General features: G+C 35.3%; 2 protein-coding genes across 2 annotated transcripts; both read left to right on the top strand.

Moving 5' to 3' along the window:
* The first annotated feature begins 4,226 nt into the window (after positions 1-4,226).
* Positions 4,227-6,608, top strand: LOC120326454 (tRNA wybutosine-synthesizing protein 5-like). The gene has a single exon (XM_039392749.2). The coding sequence runs from the start codon at positions 4,256-4,258 to the stop codon at positions 5,219-5,221; it is 966 nt and encodes a 321-aa protein (XP_039248683.2). The 5' UTR covers positions 4,227-4,255; the 3' UTR covers positions 5,222-6,608.
* LOC120326453 (ATP-dependent RNA helicase DDX24-like) lies at positions 6,605-15,239 on the top strand. The gene is made up of 13 exons (XM_039392748.2): positions 6,605-6,739; positions 7,307-7,708; positions 8,450-8,626; positions 8,944-9,063; positions 9,411-9,567; positions 10,061-10,194; positions 10,603-10,767; positions 11,872-11,979; positions 12,197-12,371; positions 12,887-12,982; positions 13,650-13,837; positions 14,464-14,635; positions 14,949-15,239. Exons 1-13 carry the CDS (start codon positions 6,632-6,634, stop codon positions 15,038-15,040), a joined length of 2,094 nt encoding a protein of 697 aa, XP_039248682.2. The 5' UTR covers positions 6,605-6,631; the 3' UTR covers positions 15,041-15,239.
* The last annotated feature ends 5,077 nt before the right edge of the window (positions 15,240-20,316 follow it).

Raw genomic sequence — 20,316 nt, 5'->3', positions numbered from 1 at the left:
ACTCACTCTTTCAATTTCTTTGCCATTGAGTGATAAAGATTTTGAACAATTTAAATTCTTATGCTTATTAGGATGGAATAGTACAAATTTAGTCTTGTTGACATTTAAGAGATAGTTTATTAACCAGCATCCAACTGTGAATGTTTGCTAGTTCTCGGTTCGCCACTGTGAATAGATTTCCAGATTTTTCCCACAGAGAATCAAGTCTGTGTCATCAGCAAACATGATTGACTTGGATGAGTCCAGACAACTAGGCATGTCGTTTATATAAGCTAGGAAGAATAATGGGCCAAGTAAAGATCCTTGGGTAACTCCGTGCTTCATGACACAAATATTAGTAGAGAATGAATTGTCGTATTGTACGACTTGCTTTCTGTCATGCAGGTAGCTCCGGATCCAATTGAGTGGGATCCCTTTTATTCCATTGTGATAGAGCTTACTTAGAAGGATAGAATAGTCAATGTGGGCAAAAGCTTTAGAAATATCAAGAAATATTCCAATAACATGTTGCTATCTTTCAAACGCCCTTGTTGATTTATGTACCAAGACATTAGCAGCCATAGCAGTGGAGTGTTGCTTGCGGAATCCAAAATGATGAGAATATAGAATATTAGTGATTTCAAAATAATTTGACATCCTACTATACATTATTTTTTCAAAGATTTTGGAAAACGGTGGAAGAAGACTGATAGGCCTATAGTTTTCATAATCAGGAACATTACCCCTTTTGAAAACAACTCACCAGGACTTTCTGTAGCAGTGGCGTAGCGACGCAATGTGCCGCCCCTGAATTTTTGCACAAAATGCCGCCTCCTTAACACCGTCGTAAACGCTGATTAAAATTTCACACAGAAACGGTAACAATCTTCATCTAACACATGAGGATGGAGGAATTACGTCTATCTACCGCAGACAGGTGGTAAAGGTGGCAGATGATTCGATGATCTCAATGTCCCTTCTTGTCTTCTCGCGAAAGCGGAATAAACTGAAAACTAATATAAACTCAACTACCAAAGCTAAATTAACAAAACAATGCAATAGCTTACAATAACCGACATTCTTTTAGGACTTCGACAGCATGAGTATCAATATACCGTCACAGATACCACATAATCAGTCACAATCTAAATAAGTTCCAAATTAGTTTAGAGCAGGGGTTCCCAAAGTTGATTAAGCGCGGGCCAAATTTGAAGCAGGTGGATATTCGCGGGCCAGAGAAGAGATGTGGCAAAAAGCGCGCAACGGCACGGCTGGGGTTCAGGGCGCTTAGAAAATAGACACTAAAGACGAAGAATGCTTTGTCTCATACTGGAGCCTAATGTTATATTCCTTCAGAAATGGAATATTTTGTTGACGGTATTTCGCCATAGCTATTTTGACACGCATCGGCCATATTTCGGCATCCCAAATTTGACACGCATCAACGGTATTTTGACATCCCTATTTTTACACTCATCGACCGTAATTTTGCCATGCGTGTTTCGACCGCATTGCGCTATCCTATTTTAACCCCGTGGTTGGTAGCATAAAAGTCATATTGGAGATGTCAAAATACGGTGGATTAGTGTAGCATGCATTAGTCTGGTAATAGCGTTGCGCTGTCCCTATAAGTTCAAACTGCATGCTGAACTTGTGTGTATTTCCAAATTTATCAACGGCGGTTTCACACTGACATTGCCACGCAGTTCTCTTTCGCCATCCCTAAACTGACGCGCATCGACCATATTTCGCCATCCCTATTTTGACACCCCTAATATGACTTTTATGCTATCACCATTATGACCAAAAGACGTCTACCATGCCAAATAGCTGAATAGGGTATAGTGCCCACGCGAGACAGACTTTTATTTAAGAGTTTTATGGCCAAATATATCAGCATTAGATTTTATTGATGAAATTGACACTGAACCTGTAATTCTTAATACTTATGAAATTGTGGATGGCAACCGTATGTTAGTCGTTGGTGGCAACTGACTATGATAACCCCCAAAGGTCTTATTGTTGTCTCCCAGCCATATACCGAAAGCATTTTAATTTATAATTATATAGGTATGTATGCATATTTGTGTTTTCTTGGTTTGACTGTAAATATATACTACTACGGTTTGACCGATATGTTAGTCGTTGGTTGGTTTGTCAAATAAAATAATCTCTCTCTCTCTCCTGAACCCAAGCTGACAAGTATTGTACACTAGGCGGAGCTATAAACATTTAACACGTGATGGTAGGGGAATAACCCAAACAAGTGTTAAACAAGTGTTATAGTCACTTTGGAATAACCGGAGAACGTAGCAATGGTGCGGGATCCACGACGCAGAACTTAGTCAAAGTTTACAGCATGAATGCAATATACAGAAAATAAAGTTCTATCCACAGTATATAACTCTTGTTGACTTACCGGTATCCTGTATCCAATTTGGCAATCCTCATAAAATTATTAATTTGGTGTGGCAAAAGAATTTATTCATTTTTTTTTTTTTTGTTTGTATATTTTACTTTTTTCTGAGTAATTGATCTTTATGTGCCCCTTTTGGGTCTGGTATAGTTTAGTACCACAAGTACTTCCAGTGGGCGTAGCATAACGATTTTTGCATATGTTATTCCTAACCCTCACCTGACTACGCCATCCAAAAATTACGTCACTACGACGTCACCATCACGTCATAGGGATTGCCAAAGTATAATTACGATCGCCCGAAATGGCATCTGCGCGCCGATATGAACTTGCTAAAGCCAGCGATCTCTCTCCTATCGTGATCGCTGCGACGAGAAAACGAGAGAAATAGCTTGCTCGATTTCGGGTTTTCGTCTGCGCGTTTTGGACGACCATCCGCATACTTCGGCGGGCCTTATTACGCCACTGTGACGTCGGAATGACGTAATTTTTCGGTGACGTAGTCAGGTGGGGGTTAGGATTGACATACAGACATATGCAAAAATTGTTGAACCAGGTCAATTGAAATGGATGTGGTACCAAACTATACCAGACCCCCCCCCCCCCCCTTTTCACTCCCGAGCTTATCATGTCTCGATGATTGTATGTGTGTGTGTGCGTGCCTTACCTAATTAGTTTTTATACTTTTGGGTTCAGCGAACAGGTACTACTTCTTTTATCAAAACCTTCTTACCCAAAATCTGTGCGCTTATACTTAAGTTGTTGAATTTTTTCTTTTATTTTGCATATTATGATGAACTATATTGAAAATTTACGCGGATGTGATATTAATACCTCAATGTTGACTGAATGTACGTATGAAAAAATGAGTAACTAAAACTTCATGATTGTTTACATGTTTGTTTTTTTGTTCTTAGCATATATTATTTAAAAAAGAAAGTTGTACAGGAGACACACATGTCACAATGAATGACACGTTTGGGTTTAGGATTTTGATTTTATGGATTCACTGCCCCCAAAATTTACAGCGTGAAACGACCAAGTTTAATAAAATATTGTTATAAGTTTATTTCCAGTTCATAATCATCATGACAGGCGATAAAGTGATTGATAAAAACAAAAACTGAGTCGAATAAAATCTTAAGTAAGGTTTAAACTGTGCAGAATACATGTACATGCTCACTCAACCAAGATTATTAATTAGATCACACACACAATCATAGAGATAATATGAAGTAAAAAAAACGCGATAAACTTAAGATAACTCATAAACAGAAAATAAACAAACAAAAAGATTTGAAATATTTGCCACACCATATATTAATCATTTTATCATGATTGCCAAATAAGGTATTGATTTCGTTAACCTGAGCAAACAAAATCGAAAATATTTATCAAAAAGATTGATTTCGCAAAGCTGTTCAATCAGTATATAAGCATCTTAACCTGTTCACAGTGATTTTGTAATAATTATTCCATTATTCTCAGTTTATTCATCTTTCCTTTTATTCCATATTTTCAAATTGAATCATTGAGATATTCATTCGATTTTTACCATGCTCAATAGACTAAGTCCACTTGTATGTCCTATCCAATTAATAGAATGGGAATAACATGATACCAATGAAATATTGTCAAACTTTTCAACATCGATTATAGCTGTGGAATGTGTGTGCAAAATTTCTCTATATCACAGAGATATTTTGTCTAGCATGAACAAATTTTTTCACATGCCTTTATTGCCACTATTATCTTGTTTCTGCACAATGGCATGAAATTATGTTCCTATATAAATTATCGTATATTGATTATTTAATTTTCTTTTTTTCAGGTTTGTCACTTAAATTTTATATACCGGTAATGGAAGACTCAGATGCAATAACCAGTAATTCTGCAATCAGTGTAGACATTATAGAAAATTGCTCGAAGAAAAGATTCAATGATGAAATTCAACCCAACAGAAAACCATGTATTTTGAGAGATATTGATATAGGTTTATGCAAAACAAAATGGACTGTCGACTATCTTTGTCAAAATGGTGGTGATATACCTGTGAAAATTCATGTCAGTAAGACATCTCAGATGAATTTCATAACTAAAAATTATGCATATAAAACCTTGCCTTTCAAAGAACTCGTTAGACGGGCTGCTGAAAATAAACATGAGGAATATTTCATCTCAGATAATGAATATTACTATCTCAGATCGCTTGGTACTGATGTGAGGAAAGACGTGGCAGATGTAAAAAAACAATTCCCTCAACTTGCGGATGATATATTAATTCCGAATTTTTTCCCAGAAGACTCATTTTTTTCCAGTGTTTTCCGTATTGCATCTGAAAAACTTCAACTATGGACTCATTATGATATGATGGACAATTTATTAATTCAAGTTAAAGGGCGAAAAAGGGTTGTTCTATTTCCACCAACGGATGTTGAAAATCTATATCTTCAAGGTGACAAGTCCGAAATAATGGACATTTTCACGCCAGATTTGTCGAAATATCCACTTTTTGCAAAAGTAAAACGTTATGAAGCATTTTTAGAACCGGGTGATTTATTATTCATTCCTGCCTTGTGGTTTCATAACGTTGTGGCACTGGAATTTGGAATCGCTGTAAATGTATTTTGGAAAAATCTTTCACCCCATACACTTTATGACAAGAAAGATCCGTATGGTAACAAAGATCTAATTCCAGCTGCACGAGCGCTGGACTCAATCAAACATGCGATAAAATTAATCGATGGGCTACCCGCAGATTATAAAGACTTTTATGGCCGTAGAATGGCAGAATTAATTAGGATTAAAACTTACATACAGAATTGATTAATAATTCAGCTAGAACAAGAATTAAATAAATTATAGCCAATCTTATTCTTTTTAGTTTAACCTAATCCTCCCGGTTTGACGCATGCGCGACGTTTCAGACGTTTTGCAATGCTGTGTGTATACCATGAGGTCTGGAATGTTTGTTATGGTCTTGCTTGAAAGGAAATCTTATTCCCCAAACAACGATATGAGAATGAACCTTATATGACATTTAGAAGTGATAAAATTTCGCTTACATATCACGCGTGTACTTCCCGCTGCGATATAAAAACGTCGCACAACAAGAAAATGATTCCATAAACCTTGGCGTTGCGCGCTAACCAATAACAAAAGCTAGTATGATAAGGTCTTATTTTGAAGGTCATTTTATATGCTACATAACATAGGAGAGTGGACATCTCACAACGTCAGGAAGTTATAAAAATATCGAGTCGTTTGATCGCAGCTGCCTCACCGAAAAAAAGTTAGGCGTTTTATCTCTCAAATTCACCTTGTCTGACGATTATAAGCTTTTATGATTCATAATAAATGTTTTATTATGACTCACAAAAGCTTTCAACGCGATAAAGCACAAACAAACAACCGATCGATCTATCAAGCTTAGCCTGGCCTGATTCGATGTGGTGACTTCTCAAACGGAAAATTTCCAAAACGCTTGAACAATGCGCGCTATGGAAAAGCTTTTAGTATCATATGAAAGAGAAAACCAATGTGCAGTCAACTGTATAGTTACATTTCAGCTTTACAATAGGTATAGACGTCCAACAGCTGATAGAATGAGAGAGTGTAAATATTTTTGTTATTTTTTGACGTTACGAGAGACCTCTTGAAAGAGGTGTTTTAGTTTACGGTCCTCCAGTGACATCTAGCGTATAGTACTCTAAAATACCTTTCCAATGGTATATAATTATTGTATATTGGGTAAGTTTTGGGGGTCGTATGACATTAATAAAAATCTATTCAAAATTGGGCACGATTGGGCGTCTGAATCAGGTTAATGAATTCGTTAGTTTCATTTGTCAATTAAAACTTGAAATAGATTTTTATTGCTGATTGATTATCAAAAATTCATTTTTATTTTTGTTATCTATTTTATCAATTCTATTTAGGAGATAATCATTGAGAATTATGTTAATTACAATAAGTGATTTATTTTGGTTCAAGAAGGATATTTGAATAGAAATAATATTTGGTTTTAACTGATTTCAAACCATCGTGACATATAATAGACTCAAGTTTTGCCCCATTATAATTCCATTTTCAATCATAGGAAATTCTATTTGTCTGGCCAAAACTAATTATTTTTGATTGTCCTATAGTTTTTTTATCATGCTTTTAGTTTACAATTAATTCTTATCTAGTGATGATTTTTTGATTACAGTAGTTATAATCTTTTCCAATATAATTATGAGTATCAAAGAAAGATCATCATGGAAATCAATTCCAATAAACATTTCTGGAGCTCGAGACCTAATTTGCTTTGAAGAGTTAACAGAATACAATGTAACTGAGGATGTAAGTTTAAATCAGGATTCTAGTTATGAACATAAAGCATTTTATGTAAAATCATGCATGATTGGATATGACATCTTATTTGAAATTCAGTTTTTTGCAGAACCTCAAAATCAGTCTTTGACTACATCAATTAAGTACCAAATGTACTCAAAGATCAATTACAAACAGCCACTGAAAGGTTAATAAACTGATAGAAAATTGAAACGTAATCAGTTCTGAATAGCGATGAGTTATTTTGTGACTGCAAGAGCGAGTCTGACATTTATGTTGGGTTTCCTTATTTTAGTTCTATTACGAGTTTGGAGACTGTCTGTGTTAGCCAAGTGAATATACCCTCCGCCTATAGGTTTCAGTCCCTTTACACAACTCTATGTAAAGTAGACGAACAAAATTAGTTACCTACAGATTGGTACACACATTTTAGGAGCGCCCATGTTGTGCACATTAATTCTTTTCTTGGAACATTTTCCCCATCTCCTAGTCAACATGGAATAAAACCTAAATTTAATAAAGATCAAATTTGCAGTGAGATTATTCAACATTTATCAGTATACATCTCATTTGCAGATACAGACCCCAGTTCCGGTTGTAAGCAAACCATTGAGCAAGAAGCAGAAAAGAAAACAGAAACGATTGAATGACATTGCAGCTAAAAAGCGTCGACTCACAGATGGCAATGAAAGAAACACAAACAATACTTGTTATAATGGAGTAAATAACTTGACAAAAACCAACAATAAGAATTCTAAAAAAACTTCAACTACGAGAAAAAAGAATAAAAGAAATAAACAAAAAGGAAAAAATACAAATCATGAAAATGCATTACAAACTGAGGATAAAGTTTCTGGAGTTGTGGAAAATGATTGTGATATTGATATGACTGAATGGGATAAACTTCTTGTTCCCAATGAAATTAAGGAAGCGTTAAAGGAAATGTCATTTTCAAAACCAACTAAAATTCAACAAGAAGTAAGTACCTAATTAAAATAATCATAGTATTGTACAAGGATTAAGCTTATTACCAGAGCATGATCAACATGATTACCGATTCAATATTCTGGTTTATTCTTTGAAGGCAATAGAGTAAATCAAATTTCCAAGTGGCAAAAATTTTTGTTACATTTTAACATACGTTTCTATTATCTGTTTTTTACTATTGCATTCATTCATAGATGAAATAGCAATATTATACTGATCAAAATACAAAAGTCGATGTGTGGAAAATGTGGTTTAATAATGTTAGGTGTGAATAAGCCATTCTGAAGGCCACACAAAGCAAGCTCATATGCTGTATAAAGGTTTTTGGTAACTATTTAAATCAAACCCATAGCAGTGTGGCGCATCGTGCTAAGCGTTAGGAATACGCTCGCCATCGCAACTCTGATTACACTGCTTGGGTTCGCAGGTTCGAATCTCATGCGAAGATTGTTATGTGCGAGCGGATTGCTGGAATCCCTGCCGCCGTAGGGTGGTTCAAGTAACCGGTGGTCGGTTATGGCTTTCTCCACCATTAAGTCCATGTCTCCGAAAACAAATAACTGGCTGACTAATCTCCCACCCGACATGGACTGGTAACCGGACGAGAGGGCGCGTTTTGCCATATGATTAAGCCGTATTATCGGTTTTCCCGGGATAAATATGTAAATCCTATCCAATGGTGGAGTATGGCTCCCTCAGGAAGTTTGTATTATTAACATTAAATCGTTTCAGGTGATTAAGATTGCTATTCAAGAGAGGGTGGATATTGTCGCTGCTGCAGAAACCGGGAGTGGTAAGACACTAGCATTTGGGATCCCTCTCTTGTATCATATGTTGGAAGATAAGGCAAGAGGATTTGATGGATGTGTTCAAGATGAAGGAGAGGAGATAGTTTTGCAGGAAGATGAGGTTTTTATTTACTTGATTTTAAAGTTATTCGTCAAAGTCTTTCATATTATATATTATCATGACTAATTTGTTATGTTGAAAAAATCTATTTTCGGTAACAAGAATTTATTGCTTCTCTATTGTAGATTTTAGTATATTCTTAACGAAAACAGACATTTTTGCACAGGGGAAGCATGCACCTATTTACACAGATCAATGTTAATGAAATTCATTTGCTGTATTATTTTCCTTTTTTTTCACATAGTAGACTACATTCTAAAAACATTACTCTTCAGCCCAAACAGCAAATATTATGTCATAATATTTTTCTCTGATAGGAATGTGATCCTTCTGACTTGGTTGATGACATTAATATTGGAAACAGCCTTCAAAATGACAAATTCAAAAAGAATCTTCCTGCTTTAATATTAGCTCCAACGAGAGAGCTGGCAATACAGGTAATCCATTAAAACTATTACCTTTTTTAACTTCATGCTTTTCAAAATCTTTGTGAGACTTACTTCAATTTTTCTCCAGGAAGACTGTTGGTTGGAATATTTATTTGGTTCACTGTATAATTTTGTAAAGAATATATTTTGTCAAGTTATGTCCAATTGTTAATAAGAATAATATCTTTGAATGAAATAAATATTTTAGATACAATTATGAGTGTGAGTAATAGGTGTGAGGGTCTTCTTTATATTTACTATTTCTTGCATTTCATGAATCATAATCAAAGCACAAGTTACTATTTTTGGTTTCATAATGATTTTGATAATTGCAAATTTGTACTTGTATATTACAGGTAAAAGATCATCTATCTAAAGTTGGGAAGTATACAGGTTTCAAGATGACTGTTATTGTTGGAGGCATGTCTTCACAGAAACAAGAACGATTGCTAGGAAATGAACCAGATATTATTATAGCGACACCAGGACGTTTGTGGGAGTTCATCGAGCGAGGTGAAATTTGTTTCGTCTTCCATAGCAAACAATGCTTTATTGAGTATTTGGTATTATAGAACTATCTATAGCAAGTTGTTTTTATTTAAAAAGATCTAACTTGATCATCAACATAATCATGATATGTACCAAAGTTACTTTGTTCATTGTTTATCTTCAATAATTGCGAATTCGAATAATAATAATTATCGAATTGAATATTTAGGAATATTAATTTTGATTATCTGTACACTTTAAATTGATAATTCTAAATTGTTCAAACATCCCTTCCAGGAAAAACAAATTTAAAACAGCGGCTTTCCAGATATTTGTATTGAATGTATAACTTTGAATAACTGCTAATTTTTTTCACTAATTATAATAGACTTGTGAGTTCTAGTAAGTATCGTAATTGTCTAATAATTATTGCAAGTATTGCCTCGCATTAATTTATGAGTGGGAATAGATTTAATCGACTCAATAGTTGGAAATTTTGCTTTGTTATATTTTCCAGGTCATCAATATTTACTGAATTTACACCGTATTCGATATCTCATTATTGATGAAGCAGACAGAATGTTGGAACGAGGTCATTTCGAAGAACTTGTAAAAATCCTCGATGCTATTAATAAAAAGAATTATAAAAATGTAATTACGATTTCAGTTTTAGTGCTCGAATTTAGTTCTGTTCACACTTTCTATAGTTTTACAATTACAACAAGTCACTAAACTTTTACAAACTCCAACAACCAATAACATAGAATCAATAACCGATTTATCCCTAATGAAAAAAAAGCTGATGGGATGTATTTAAATAGTATCGCAACAAACGGGCTTACACCTACACCAATCCGAGTTTAGTATGATAGTGGTTAAGATGCATCCTTTAGTCAGATATTGTCATCATATGGATGTATTATTCCGTTCAGTGGATGAAAGAGTTTTCTATTTATTCGGTTGGTTGCTTGAGTAAGTTTTTTATTCTTTGCTGACAGAATCTGAAGTATGAAATTCAATTTATAACTCATGTTGCTCATTTATATATTGATATTGCAGGAGAAGCGCCAAACATACATGTTTTCTGCAACTCTCACAACAGTTCATCATGTTCCAAACAGATTGAAGACGAAAGGAAAAGTTTTAACAAAAAATATTAAACTTGAAACACTAATGAAAAAAATTGGAATAAAAGAGAAAAAACATGTCGTTGATATAACAACGGTAAAATCAACAATCTTTTTTTATTTGATAAGTAATGGATTATAATGGTTATTTTCAGGCGGTTTTTTTAAAGACGTCAAGGTGAAACTATGTTATGTTGTAGTACATAAGATGTACCGTATATTCTCGCGAATAGGCCGAGTTTAAAACTCAAAAAAAAAGTTGCCAAACTAAGGAACCCTCTTATTCGAGCATAACTCAGATTGCACCAAAAAATCGGCTCACTCGCATCAGAATTCGATCATGCAACGAGATTATATTATGCTGACTTGCCGGTAATTCCAAAAGCTTCAAACCATACCAAGTTCTCACGATAAAAAGCACACAATAGCTTGTGAAGGTGGATTGTCTTATCATACAGCTGATGGCTTGTACAGTCTGTGATTGGTTGTTTAACATGTGACGCTTGTACAGTCTGTGATTGGTTTGTTTTCGCTCGCTTGTGCAACAGTGTCGATTTACGGCCAGTTGTTTCGTGGTGAAAACGTTATTAATCGGTGCGCTATCTCCGTAGAGGCAATTAACGGCGCGTGACTTTTAATCACCTTGACGATATGTTATCCGTTAAGGGACGGTGATAAGAACTCTTATCGAAATTAACCGTGTTGTGGACGATCAAAGGAAATTGTTTTATGCTGACTCAGGGACTCTCTTAAACTCCCAACAACAATCCCTTCCATTAATACAAATCACGACGCATGAAAAGCAATATAGACTTTATTAACATGAATATACAAGCAAGAGTTACGAGTAAGAATCTACGACCGTCGCTAACAAACAGAAATGATAAACATGAGAAATGTTTGCGTTACAGTAATTTTGTTCTCTTTCTACGTTTTTCTTGAGGCGTCCGGCGTGCAACGATTCGTAGGACTGGCTTATGTGCGATTTTTTATAAAATCGCCGTTTTAAGGCCGTTTTAGGGAGTCAGCCTATTTGCTAGGTAGGCGTAATTTCGAGAAAATACGGTAAATAATGTATGCCATTTGGACTTTTTCGCACTAACCGTCAATTTTGGTTTTGTCCCAAAATTCAATATAATTATGATTAACAGTTGTGGCATCATGTTTGAAGTAACCAAATATTGTTAAATATATTTTGCAGAAAAAGGGAACTGCTGAAAAGCTGTATGAAGCTAAAATAATATGTAGTACGGATGAAAAAGATCTTTTCATGTATTATTTTATCAGATCTCACCCTGGAAGAACATTGGTATGCTTTAATTAGTGACTTTACTCAATTATACTTTCAACTTTTGTTTTGACTTCATTAGAAAAGTTGATATTCATTTTTATTGAGTTCCTGACAGTCTGACATGAAGTCTTTATCTTTAGAAAAAGTGTTTCAGGCAGACAATTTTAACATATATTTGATATGATTGATGATTTGTAACAGTTGCGTTGTTAAAAAAAACTTACTTTATATGCAGGTGTTCACAAACAGCATTGATTGTATATTTCATATAACTGGAGTATTGCAAGCATTATCTATCACTCCTTTCCATCTACATGCTAAAATGCAGCAAAGGCATCGTTTGAAACATCTCGAGAGGTTTCGAGCAAATCCTGATTCAATTTTAATTGCCAGTGATGTTGCTGCAAGAGGTAGTGTATTTTATAAACACTTGAAGAATTTGACTAGGTCTGTGAAGTCGGCTTCAAGCCATTCAAAAAACAACTTTGGCTCAACCAGAATTTGGATTCTGACTCAGCTCTCAACTGAAAAAATATGACAGTGACTGCTCTGACTAGCAGTATATGCTAACTTTGACTCCTATAACACAGCCCTGTTTCCAACTAAATTTATCATGTGCTGATTATTTGGTTTCTGCGAGACTACTACTTATCCTTCTTCTATGCTTTTGTGCCGGTGGATCCGTATGCATATATTGCACGGATGCTGTAGCAAGAGTAGAGATAACAATCCTAAGTGATTCAAGAGTCTTGCTGCACACTAACACAAATATATTGAGTTGAACTATGTATGTCTGAAGAAGTCTGACCTTGGTCAGACGAAACGTTACAGAAATATATTTGTGTTAGTGTGCAGCAAGACTCTTGAATCACTTTAAATTTATCATGCTGTGACTCGAAAAAAATACTATACCATTTTCACATAGGTCTTGATATTCCTGACGTACAACATGTTATTCACTATCAAGTTCCAAGAACATGTGAGACCTACATTCACAGGAGTGGAAGATGCGCTAGAACAGGTATACCATTTTATTCTTTAATTAAATAGGTCACACGCATTGTACATGAAATATCTGTAGTCTTACCAAGTATGGGTGGCGGCAGACTTTTTAGTCATGGCTCAACAGGAGTCATTGTTGAAATTTGATGTAAATTGAAGGTCTTTTTGCATGTTTTCTCGCTTGTCTTAGAGAGAATCATTTTGTATATGACTTCTGATCTGGCATTAGTTTTTGACTTGACTTATTTGATTTGAGTAATGAATAGTAAATAGCTCAAATGAAAGTAGAATCCATAACCATCCATCAAATTGGTTGGCGCACTTTGATGAGCATTAGGAATATGTTTTAATATTGCATCGCGGAAAACGGATTCCTGTGCTTCTCGCCATTACAGGGTTACAGTTTCCCCGGGCGATAAAGTCCTTCGACAACAAATAAATTGGTTTCTATTCCCTTGCCTGACCTTGGTGATTTCTTGTATGTTTAAATCTTATTATCAACGTTTATGGAAACCCTATCATATGATTTGAGGACTCAATCCTATTGGAATTCTGTTAAGATATGCTCATAATGCTAGTGAAAAAGTCTGTTCTATATGTGTGCCAGGGTTTGTTTCTGCAATGAAATCTACAATATTGTATCATCTGTAAACTATTGGACAATTTCCATATATTTATTGTTTTAGGTAATGAGGGGCTGAGTCTTTTGATTGTAAGTCCCGAAGAATTGTCATTTTACAAGAGACTTTGTAATTCTATGCAATTAGAGAATGGCATTCCTCAATTCCCTTATGATCAGGCATCTTTAGCATCTTCTAAGAAAATTGTAAAACTGGCTAAAGAAATAGATGCTCTTGGTCACAGTAAGAAAAAGGTAATTTCATTCTTCATTAGCTATAAAGAAACAGTCATAAGCAATGAGCATGTAATTGTCATACTATATCAGACAGAAATTTATTTTTAAATTTTTTGTAGAAATTTTAAATTCAAATTTAATGCTACTTGAAGAGTAGATATTTCGATTCACTATTTTCAGACTAAAAATTATGATTCATGTTAGCTTTTCGAAGTAAAAATTCGGTGAGTATATCATGATTTTGCCGCCACAAAATAAATAAATTCAGAATATTCCGAGTAAAAAGGAATTGCAAGTTTTTATTCGGGGTATATTTCTAATATACCAAAGTATTTGCATATGGACAACTCCACCCATCTTGTAAAATTTTGGGGAGTTTAGGATCAAGGTGGTTCATGACCTACATACACACTTATACATTTGCTACACCTGAGGACTCATAGTTTGCCAACAAACTTCTAGCTACTCTAGCCGCTGGTTGGTTCTTGATAATTTTTGCGGCTATGCTGATTCATACATTTTAGACGAGGTAGATGATAAAATCGACTCTTCTGCTTTCCCACCTGTGAGATAATAAAGATAGCTTACTGTATCATATGGTGTATCAATATTACATGATTTAAGTGAAAAGTTTTTTTTCTCAGATTCGACTCAATAATGATTGGTTTACAAAAGCAGCAGCAGAAATGGATATTGAATTAGATGATGATATGTTGATGGAAGATGATGATGATGAATCAAGTGTGATATTGAAACAGAAACAAAAGCAACTGCAGTCGTTACTAAAAAAACCAATATTCCCAAAGCAATTTTCAGGTAAGTTGCAGCTTGATATGGTCTGTTCTGAAATTGAATAACCATGAATAACAGATTTGCGGATTGTATTAAAATTCGATTGGCCACTTACACAAATTTGGTTCAACTTTCTGTATTCCCGATCCAACAGTTGAATTTTTTTTCTATACACTATGAGTGCATGGAAACAGGGTCACACAAACCCTTATCAGCTAACGTACTAAAACTGAACTCTGTACCAAACATATATTTGCTTTGACTAGTTTTAATTCTGAAATTCGATATTATCAGTCGCATAATATAGCCGATTTTTAGATATACAATCTTTTTCCAGGGAAATACTTGACAAAAACAGGGCAATTGAGTTTACCAGTCAAAAAAACGACCAGCGCAATTGAAGAAGTCAAGAAAATTTCGAAGAAATGATTTTCTTAAATAAATTGTAGTGATCATCAATATATGTCAATCACTTACAATGGTTAATATGTACGGCATTTCAGTCCACGCGGAGTGACAAGTGAACTCAATGTCCTATAGTGATGTTGAGTTTTCAGATTTATTTTTTGCCAATGCTCTGTTCAATGGTGTCTAAACCTCTCCATTCAAATAAAATGTCTTGGTTATATTCTGAAGTCCGTCAATGCAGTTAGTAGTGATAACTCCTTTTGGGAAAAGAGTAGTTGTTGTTGTGATATTCACTTTTGCCAGGTGATTCGCCTCTTCCAAATACTACTACTATTCTGCCCAGTCAGGAAGGTTTTTTTTACAATTTTTAAGCATAGATAGATCGACTTTTTGTGGATGTATAAAAAAAAAATCGCAACAAGAATAAGTCAAACAATCTGGGAAGTGAACAAAACTTAAACTAGTTTATAAAAGCATTCGCCAACCGAAAGGAAAGAACGGATCAATCGACAAACCTGAACTAACATGCATTGTTACTGACGGTGGGGGTATTACTCGGCGTCTCACTTTGTAATTAGGTAATAAATGTATTTCTGGATTGAAATGTGTAAATTTATACTGGCGCTTAATACTTGAAGGTTCAAAAACCTATCCGACGCAGTCTACAAAACTTTGAAGAGGATTCTGTTATTTATTGCAATTTGTACATTAGGTGTGCTTTTAGTATGATTGGAAAATAAACTTACCGATTACTGATCTGTTCACACCCTGAATTTGGTTTCCACCATCTTCATGGTGGATTGATTGGACCACCTATCGAGAAATCTGGAAGAGCTTACAGACGCTTGGACCCACGCAGGCTCATATGCGGAGAAACGTTTATCAGCAATGCGCTGGGCACCATCGCCACGATTGAATATTTCTTCATTGAAAGTAAAGTATTTCGTAATTGTGATTAAAGAAAGTGGAGATTACCTTAAAATTGTTGTTTTGTTTCCGTTGGAACTTCTGAGTTCGCCTACACTTTTCATTAATCATATTAACGAATTAATAATGATAAGGAAATATGCAATTAAACTGGCTTCGGTTGTCTCATTTTGATGGCGTGGTTGTTTCTAACCTCTTTCGTTTATCCTTTTGTCAAAGTTAACAGCATAAAAATGGAGTGAGTGTAAAGAGAAAACCGCAAGGTCAGCGGCAGGGAGCGCCGGTAGTTAATTCAATAAACGGAATTGACAATGAGGGCAGGCCCAAAAAAAGTCCAAGAAAAAGTTAATTATAAAACTGCTAGATTCAACTGAAATATGTGCGACTGGGAAACACATTCGGAACTTTTTTTCAAAATTTTAGTTTAAAATGCCTACTTCTCCAATTCGCCATTCTTGTAACCCTAAACCGTTGCCTCATCGATTGATCCCGATTTTTCAAAAAAGCTTAAGGGAACGTTAATAAACGAGTTATCACATCACTACCTTTTCTAATTATTCGTTCAGAATGACTCCTTTTCCATCTCTTATTCTTATGCTATTCTTATAAATCCCTAAATCATCGCCTCGTCGATTGGATCCCGATTTTCCCCAAAACGTTAACAATCGAGTTATCACCCCACTACCCTTGCGGTGATTCTGTTCGCATCGTGTTCCACTTGGAATTTAGGACTAGGAAAAATCAAAAATCACATTCCAAACAGTTTTGGCATAAAATTCATAATGTTTGAATACATGTCATCCTGCTTTTCCAGTTTTGCTTTGGTTATGTTATCCGAGATTTTACCCGAATGAATATCTATTATATATTTATTCTCACACGAATTTTATCACGCTTTAATGTAATCTCTAATAAGCGACATCATTCATTAAACATTACATCTCTTGTGATCAATTATTCGCTATAGGCGGAAAGTCTGACGCATCAAAAATGTGTTACAGCGGTTTATCAACCTAGGTATAGTTAACAAAAGGCCGAATGGAGAGGAAAAATCGCAGTTCTCTGCGGCGAATTAAAATGAGCAAAGCAAACAGTCAAGGCGGCAAAAAAAGTCTCGTATTGAAAGCAACAAATATAATTTACAAATTATTTTAATGCTTGATTTGCGAAATTGATTATCTTGACACAAATACTTGCTATGCCTAAGTCGGGTTAATAATTTGGACAACCATAGTCATAGTCAAGTTTATTTTTTCCATCCAGTAAAAAAAAGTTAACATGCAAAATTAAGAGGAATAAATAATATTGGGGGCTCCCGAAGTATGCGAACCAAGATGGCGGACATCGGAATGTAATATGTGTACTAGGTTAGGGTTAGACCATAAGTTTAGGTATAAATACTACGGGAGGCTCTTGGCTAGTCTTCGAACTGATAATAGGACTAAAATAAGGAAAATTGGAAAGAAATTATCGCCTAACCCTAACCTGTTACCCATGTTACGTTCCGATGTCCGCCATCTTGGTTCGCATACTTCGGGAGCACCTAATATTGAATACACATTTCAATGGGGAGGGGAAGCCGCGGGGAACCAAAGCTGGTTATCAAGCAGCGACACCCAAGGTTCAAGTATCTAAATAAACATTAGCAAGTTTCAGCAACTTGCTGCAATACAAATTACATGTGATCAACATTAGGTCTCCACGGTCTTTTATCCTGTTGCCAATCCATGTCGGGTTTGAAATTAGTTAGCCAATATATATATATATATTTATGAAAATAAAAAACTAAATAGAGAAAAACAATTGAGACGCACTAGTATTTTTGAAAAGGGCGCGTCCACACATCAATACATCACTTTGTCGATTATTCTACAAACTCTTACACATGGCCGGCACATCCAGAAATAGCTGATTAAAATGGAAGCAAGAAATGATATTTGTTGAATAGAAATGCTTGATATCAAAATAAGTATGTATTGAATATGCAAACGGTCTTTATATACTGTGCATATATACAAGTTAGTAGTTCACCGCCAACACTAGCAAACTGAATTATTCAACACGAATGAGAAGGTGTGACTGTTTCCCTTGAAATTATAGGGCATTTTTTAAAACCATCCGTGAACCTCACTCAGTGAGTAGTAACGTTGATTGTCCACACCCGTGCGTAACGCCTTGAATATTTTAGTCACCAACTTCCATTCCATAGTAGCATGATGCTGTTATGTTCAAGAAATGTTGCCAGATCGTATACACGGAAAAATAGTTTTTTGCCATTCGGCAAAACTCACTACTATCATCGTAAGGTTCGCAAATGAACTCATTGTCACAGCCAAAGGCAGAAACGTCCCTCCAATCGTTGCTGCTACGACAGAAGCAGCAGTATCACTCAAGCAGCAAACCAAAGATGTATAGAATGCTTTTTTCAACACCGGTGTCAAGTTGTCAGCAGCGCGTCCGATAACAATTTGATGTTGTCTCAATGGGTGTATGAACAGACCTAAAATCATTAACTGTAATATTGTTGAAGACATGCTAATGATAATCCAGGGAGTTTTGGTTGGTATTGTGGAAGATACTACCATACAACCACCTTCAGTCACTTCACTATGAAATGTAGCTATAGAAAGAACGGCGTTGGAAGTTGGTAACAACACGCTCAAGACAACTACAATCACACTTATGGTGCGTGTAATGGGGTTTGTTAAATGAGACATTGAAGGATTACTGTAGATTACGCGATGTCTCAACCACATCGCTAAGTAACTTAGAACAATAGTGATGCTGAATGATCCAATGCGGTATAGTTTATAAACTTGACAATACTCAGGATAGTAAAGATCGACCAAAAGTCGGATCAGCCAGCAATCTAGGTACGAAATGTTTGAGACGGTAGCTAGCAAGAGTCTCATTATTTTCATCCAGGCACCAAATCGTTCTCCTACACTTTTAGCTTCACGCAATCCAATCCCAGTAGAGCACATTTCAATAATTAACATAACCATGATATATGTCGTTGCTATAAAAAATATAGCAGGGAGTATGAGCGTGATTGCCCAAACTTTCAGGCCCTTTCCGTTTAAAATCATATAATACGTTTCGCCATAGGAAGTTGAATCAGTCCAATTCATTTTTCTCCAACACGACTCTTCGCTGATGTTTCAGAGGACTTTTCGATAATAACAATGATATGTAATGAGGAAACAATCGTTTATGTACATCGAAAATTTTCGCCATAGCTTTGTTATATTATAGCTCATAACAACATAATTATAGTACGTTTGATTTGTCAATACCTGAAAGTATTATTTGTATGTACTACAATTAGTACAGCAGATTACAGGGTCGTTGAAATAGCTATTGCATCAAAGATAAGATATACTTATATATTAAGGCTAATTTGATCAATACCCAACAACAGCCGAGAACAACCAAATCAATGTTGAAATTTTTTTAGAACTGCAGGCCTGATGTTACAGAAGAAAATCAATAATCTAAGGCAAATTAGCTGGTAATTTAATGATAAACATTTGAACATCTTCGGTTTCGCAAATATGTGGTTACAAATATGTGCCTCTATAAAACAATTGCCACGTTTTACCTCGTGCCCTACTATTTTATCACTATTGATCTCAGGATCTTCTTTAGAAAGCCACCGCCAAAAACACCGCCGCCGCTGAAAATGAAAATAAAATAGTATTTATCTGGTACAATTTTTATTCATTGATGGACTTCAGCAATGTGATGGTTAATGACGACGATCCTTTTGAATAATTCGATTTGGCGTTAATTAACTTTGACACTGGCAACCCAACATACGCACAGACAATCTCAACTCTTTTAGGGTAAACTCGTCGGATCCCGCCAATGATCAGAGTTTAAATTATTTGACAAGCACTTTTGGACTACCGCAGAAGAACGTCATAACAATCATTTGTACGAATATGACAACAGAGGAAATTATGATGTAATTAACTTCCATGATCCAAACCCCTGAAAATGCGTGACTTCCTCACAACTTGGCATCGCACATGACTGTTAGTCTCAAAACTAGGGGAATCCGAAAACATCTGTAAACTCCACCCTACGAGTAGTCACGTTTATTTTCCACGCCCGTGCGTAACATCTTGAATATTTCAGTCACTAATTTCCATTTTCAATGTCGTGAAGAGTTTCTCCCAACATCGTAGTCAATGTGGGGTAAAAATAAAGTTCCTATTCAGCGTGACAGGAGATCCCAAGGTACGTACGTTCGTGACGTAACCCCGTTTGAATGTAAACAATATATTCAAAAGTAATCGTGCGTTCTTTCTTGTATCACACGTTAATCTATTGAGCAATCTTGAATAAAAGCCGAAGAGTTGTTGATT

This window comes from Styela clava, chromosome 4 (assembly GCF_964204865.1).
Source record: "Styela clava chromosome 4, kaStyClav1.hap1.2, whole genome shotgun sequence".
NCBI classification, from domain to species: domain Eukaryota; kingdom Metazoa; phylum Chordata; class Ascidiacea; order Stolidobranchia; family Styelidae; genus Styela; species Styela clava.
Note: the sequence above shows the minus strand (reverse complement) of the source record. Positions and strands in the feature narration are given on the sequence as shown.

Excerpts from the sequence above, each read along its gene's own strand:
- LOC120326453 (XM_039392748.2), top strand. The coding sequence starts at position 6,632 with ATGAGTATCAAAGAAAGATCATCATGGAAATCAATTCCAATAAACATT. Across the intron at positions 11,980-12,196 it reads CTCACCCTGGAAGAACATTG|GTGTTCACAAACAGCATTGA; the intron begins GTATGCTTTAAT and ends CTTTATATGCAG. Across the intron at positions 14,636-14,948 it reads ATTCCCAAAGCAATTTTCAG|GGAAATACTTGACAAAAACA; the intron begins GTAAGTTGCAGC and ends ATCTTTTTCCAG.
- LOC120326454 (XM_039392749.2), top strand. The coding sequence starts at position 4,256 with ATGGAAGACTCAGATGCAATAACCAGTAATTCTGCAATCAGTGTAGAC.